This window comes from Ictalurus furcatus, chromosome 7, assembly GCF_023375685.1.
Source record: "Ictalurus furcatus strain D&B chromosome 7, Billie_1.0, whole genome shotgun sequence".
Classification (NCBI taxonomy): Eukaryota; Metazoa; Chordata; class Actinopteri; order Siluriformes; family Ictaluridae; genus Ictalurus; species Ictalurus furcatus.
In genome coordinates this window covers 8,000,692-8,005,908 of record NC_071261.1, presented here as the reverse complement: position 1 = coordinate 8,005,908, position 5,217 = coordinate 8,000,692, and the positions used below count along the sequence as shown (strand labels likewise).

General features: G+C 37.0%; 1 protein-coding gene across 2 annotated transcripts; it reads right to left on the bottom strand.

Annotated features, from left to right (window-relative positions):
* Positions 1-773: 773 nt before the first annotated feature.
* adcyap1b (adenylate cyclase activating polypeptide 1b) lies at positions 774-5,015 on the bottom strand. 2 transcript variants are annotated; one of them, XM_053628154.1, is made up of 5 exons: positions 4,442-5,015; positions 3,913-4,017; positions 2,455-2,589; positions 1,963-2,067; positions 774-1,207 (listed from the first exon to the last, which is right to left on the bottom strand). In XM_053628154.1, the coding sequence occupies exons 2-5, from the start codon at positions 4,014-4,016 to the stop codon at positions 1,024-1,026; spliced, it is 528 nt and encodes a 175-aa protein (XP_053484129.1). In that variant the 5' UTR covers position 4,017; positions 4,442-5,015; the 3' UTR covers positions 774-1,023. The 2 variants fall into 2 exon arrangements, with proteins under 2 accessions (XP_053484129.1, XP_053484130.1); XM_053628155.1 differs by lacking the exon at positions 1,963-2,067.
* Between the last annotated feature and the right edge of the window lie 202 nt (positions 5,016-5,217).

Sequence of the window (5,217 nt, the reverse complement as noted above, 5' to 3'; positions counted from 1 at the left end):
GGTGCAAGGAAGATGGGATGGTTATTTTGAGATTTAGAAAGCAAGCCAGTACAAATAATAATAATAATAATAATAATAATAATAATAATAATAATAATAATAATAATAATTGGACAGCACTAATGAGCTAAATTCCAGTGTCATTCGTTTTCAATCACAAATCCTAACTCAAAACATAAAGAAAAAAACAAAAAAGCAAGAAAAACCCCCCAAAATGTTGCATTTAGTCAGACAGGTGACTTGCAGGTCTAAAACACTTACACAAATGTAGTTTTGACTAATGAGGGACTCACTCATGTTGGCCAGTGTGTATCGCTCCCTGACCCTTCCATAGGATCATTACAGCCTGTGCTTCTTTTTTTTTTTCTCCCCCCCCCCCTTCTTTTCTCATCACAGAGAGTCAGCCTTATGGTCACTTACATCCCAGGGCCAACTTTGCACAAAATAAAAACTCTATTCTTTCTTCTTCTTCTTTTTTTTGTTTGTTTGTTTGTTTTAAATCTCCATTACAAAAATAAAGTATAACATTCAGAACTTTGATTGTCTTTTTTAAAATCTATTTATTTTTCTGCATATGATGAATTCGAAAAAAGATATCAAGCGCATAACGTTCAAGGTGCACATTTGTCATATATATATATATATATATATATATATATATATATATATATATATATATATATATATCAATTTTTTTTCCTAGTGTTGGTTTTTTTTTTTTTTTTTAGTTTCGTTTTCAACATATAAAGCTATATACATTCAATCAACTGAACGATTGGTCCACAAAGTAGAACTGTGCGGTCTCAAGTGCTTTTGTACAAAAAAAGGAACAAAAAAAACATGTTCTTACTAAAATATTTTTAATGGCTTGACTTCGTACATAAAATACATGTTTAAAAGAACACAGGCGAGATCCACCGACTGCTCAGTTTTAAGTTAGAATGACTTTTTGACTGTATGATTGAATGGACACAAGGGAGGGCAGTTGCTCTATTCTCTCTCTCGCGCGCGCGCGCGTGCGCGCTACAAATAAGCAAAGCGGCGTCCTTTGTTTCTAAACCTCTGTCTGTACCTTCTTCCCAGCACTGCTGCAAGGTATTTTTTTACGGCCATTTGTTTCCGGTAGCGGCTGTAGCTGTCCGTGAAAATGCCGTCCGAGTGGCGCTTCGACAGTGGCTCCGAGTCTTCCTCGTCCTCTTCTTCCTCACTGCGAACACAAGCGCGCGCGTTAGCCTAGAGCTAAAGAAAATGCTAGCATGCTAACAGGTTTCAGTGTAGGTGTGGAATAAACAAACAAACAAACAAACAAAACAAATCATCATAATAAAACAAAACAAACATTCAGGAAATTCGATATATATTCACATTTTTTTTCACATATAAGATAACACCGGAAGCAGAACTCGGGATCAAGAAAAGCTTTATAAGTGATAGTTTTTTTTTTGTTTGTTTGTTTGTTTGTTTTTTTTCAGGCTGTAAGTGAAATGTTGATGTGTTAATGCGCCGTTATATTGGCTGGAATACAGATTCAATAAAAGGCGCTCGGGAATCAACAGTTCAGACCGTCGATAGACTGTTTAACTTTTATTATTATTTTTATTTTTATGATTTTTTATTTATTTAATTTATTTATTTATTTATTTTTCCTGTTGTTGTTCATTTTGTCTACTCACAATTTAACCCAACCCAAGTGTCACACCCGAAGCTAGTTCAAGTACAAAGAGACAACAAATATACCGGGGAGAAGAACAGAGGGAATAAAAAAAAGAAAAAAAGAAAGAAAAAAAAGGGAAGAGTCGAAGACAGGAACGGAAAAGTCACCGCCATGAGAGAGAGAGAGAGAGAGACATGAATAGAGGGAAGAGTGTAAATTTTTTTTTTTTTTTAAACCCAAACAAAAAAATAATAAAAAAATGAAACCAAGTCGACGGCAGGTAAACGCTTAAAATGAAATGCCCTTACCCTACACGAACTGCCGTCAGAGAATGCAGATATTTTCGGGCTGATAACTGAACCAGGATGTCCCTCAAGGCTCTATCTAACAATCCGTCTGCATGCGTTTCGGCTCTGAGATAAAACGCCAAACACACACACAAGGGTAAGCAGAAACAAGAAACACCACACGACAGTGTTCCGTTTAGCATTTCCGATTTTGTTTCACGCCAATCAAACGATGAAGAACCAAACACTACTGTCCTCTTCCTTTAATCAATCGATCTGTCTCCTGATCCTGTACCTGTCTGTCTGTCTTGTCTGTCTATCTGTCTGTCTGTCTGACTGTTGCAATTGTGCATCTACATGCATGATCACCTTAATCACACACAAAAAAAAACAAACAAAAAAAAAAGTAAGGAAAAGAAAAAAGAAAAGAAAAGAAATAGTATGAATGCGATCACATATATGCATGTATAATATTTTGTGTGTGTGAGGTTTTGGGGGGTGTGTATTGCTCACCTTCTCTCGGGAGGGTAATACAGTGTGTACGCGTCCTCCGGGAGGGCTGGAGCACTGCGCGCGCTCATCGTGTCCGGCTCATAGGAGAGCTCACTTAACGAGTTTCCCTCGTCCCCAAACACGTCGTTTTCTAGCCTGAAATCCGGATCCAGGAGAAAAGAAGAATTTTTTAACTGCACCAGATGAGAATTTTATCATTCATCATTCATATATATATATATATATATATATATATATATATATATATATATATATATATACACACACACATACAGACCTCTATAATACATATATATACCTCTATAATATATATATATATATATATATATATATATATATATATATATATATATATATATATATATATACCTCTATAATATATGTATATAATTCGATTTGCTTGCAAATTAGATTAGATTGGATTCGCGCCCATATTTAAAACGAAATAATAAGAACAACATTTAAAAATAGAAAATACGCAATTGAATACACATGGGCTCTATCCTTAATAAAACCGTGCCTACATGTACACAATCAATGTCTTTGTTAGAATTAAATTGTTTTTTTTTTGTTTGTTTGTTTTTTTGCTTTTTAAAGCATTTTGTCACACTTTCGTTACATATGAGATTTCATCTCGCTGTGAGCGTTAAAACGAAGTCGATATAGGCTATACACACACACACACACACACACACACACACACACACACACACAGGCTATATACCCATCAAAACGCTACTTCGTTTTAACGCTTATAAATAGCAAAGATAGGCTATAAATAGCAAAATGCGACTTCATTTTTAATGATGATTATTAAGATGATTAAGGTGCATTTCGTTCGTTACAGGCATTTAAACACAGTGCGCTAATGTGAGTCTTGCTGCTGGGAGCGTGAGCATTGCGCCAGTAGGAAAGTCAGACTGGTGCACATGAACGAGTTCACACTGATATTCCCGAGGCTTACAGTCACAGCAGCTTCCTATTCGTTTACTGCTCGTGCTTGCAGTGTGACGCCACTCGGCCGTCATTACAGACTCATTCTCATTTTCATATAGGCACGTCCCATGCATAGAAATACACCGCCTAAAACCCCTAGAGTAATCACTCCCCGAGAAATGTCTTTGTTTCCTGTAGAAGCAACTTGGATTCAAATGGCAGTCGGTCCGTTTCCCACAATGAGGCAAATCCATACAGAAATGGTTCTCGGGTAATATTAGTGCAAAATGCTCCACGTTTCTGAGAATGGTTCACTTTAAATGCTCCAACATAAAACTGTTCATTCTTCTGCCAAATAAGATCTACAGCCTAATCCAAATAAATGAATAAATAAATAAATAAATAAATAAATCTCCGACATATGAAATTCAGACTGCACACGTTCGTCTTATAACCAACTGCCAAGATTTAAGATTAAACAATGAAAGGAGAAAAGGCAGGATTTGGGCGGTGTGTACGTACCTCATGTTGGGGAAGCCCATTCCGATGGGTGTGCATTGGGCGCTGTAGCGCATTAAGATCCCGTAGATGAGCAGAGCCAAAGTAGCTCTACTAGATTTGGCCATGCTGTAAAGGGAAAAAAGTTAAATCACTTACACGCTTCAACTCAACACTGTAACACGCCTAAAACGTGCTCATTTAGTTGTTGTTGGGTTTTTTTGTTTTTTTTTTGCCCAATTTCCAAGCTTTTTCTAATAACGCAATAAACTTCTGAGCTGTCACGTGCTACAGATTCCACACGGCGTTTCTTTAATTCTCTAAAAAAAAAAATCCGGTCGGGTTTCAAAAGTTTAAGGAGAGCCTTCGCTTGACGCAAACACAGTCCTTTCTCCGTAAGCCGACAAAACTGGTAGTAGTAATAATTTAAAAACAAAACAAAACAGGAAAAGAAAAAAAAGAGGAAAAAAAACATGAAGCATCCTGGAGTTTGAGTTCCTTCAATGCACGATTTTGTGATTTTGAAACTAAACAGGCAAAAACGGTCACGTACCTACGGCAGGTTGAACAGAGAGCGAGGCTGCGGGACGCGCTTCGGGTGCGGCTGCTGAGCGTGTGTGTGTGTGTGAGAGAGAGAGAGAGAGAGAGAGAGAGGGAGAGAGAGAGAGAGAGAGAAAGAGAGACGAGGTAATCTTTCTCACGGCACCTCTTCTCTGAAACGCCGTTTCCTGATGGGCTCGTCCTGATCAACCGCCTTTGACTTTTATACAATAAGTAGCTGCTAAAAACAAACAAACAACAAAACAAAGAATAGCCTTTTTGCGGACAAAAAAAATAGTCGGTGAGATTGGTCGTGCACGGCCTATTCGTTCGTCCACATGTCCTTTTTTTGCTCAACTTTCACCCCCCCTCCAGTTCCCTCCGATTTTTATCCATGAATGGAGACTCTTGCCCTTTTTTCAATAAGTCCCATTAAGTATGCCTCAGACGTCATCAGCCCCTTCCTCCCGGAATATTACTGTGTAATTTCTTCCTCATCGACGGATAAGTTACTCTGACACGCCTCAAACGGAACTTTTCGCTTTAAAACTTCTTTTTTTTTTAAAAGGATGAAACAAATTGCACTATTTTTTTTTTGTTTTTGTTTTTTCCCCGCAATTCTACAGGAAGCTGAGATGACACCATTCCCGGATGTTACAAGATTGCACGCGCATCTGTCTTTCTCTAGCCTACAGATATATATTTATTTAGTTAGTTAGTTTTTAATTATTATTATTATTATTATTATTATTATTATTATTATTATTAATTGTAGCTTATAATGTCAAC

Bases quoted from the DNA above. Each gene is read 5' to 3' on its own strand.
- adcyap1b (XM_053628154.1), bottom strand. From the start codon at position 4,016: ATGGCCAAATCTAGTAGAGCTACTTTGGCTCTGCTCATCTACGGGATC. The intron at 2,590-3,912 runs GTACGTACACAC...TCCGGATTTCAG, and splicing joins ATGGGCTTCCCCAACATGAG to GCTAGAAAACGACGTGTTTG. The intron at 1,208-1,962 runs GTAAGGGCATTT...TTGTGTTCGCAG, and splicing joins CTGACGGCAGTTCGTGTAGG to TGAGGAAGAAGAGGACGAGG.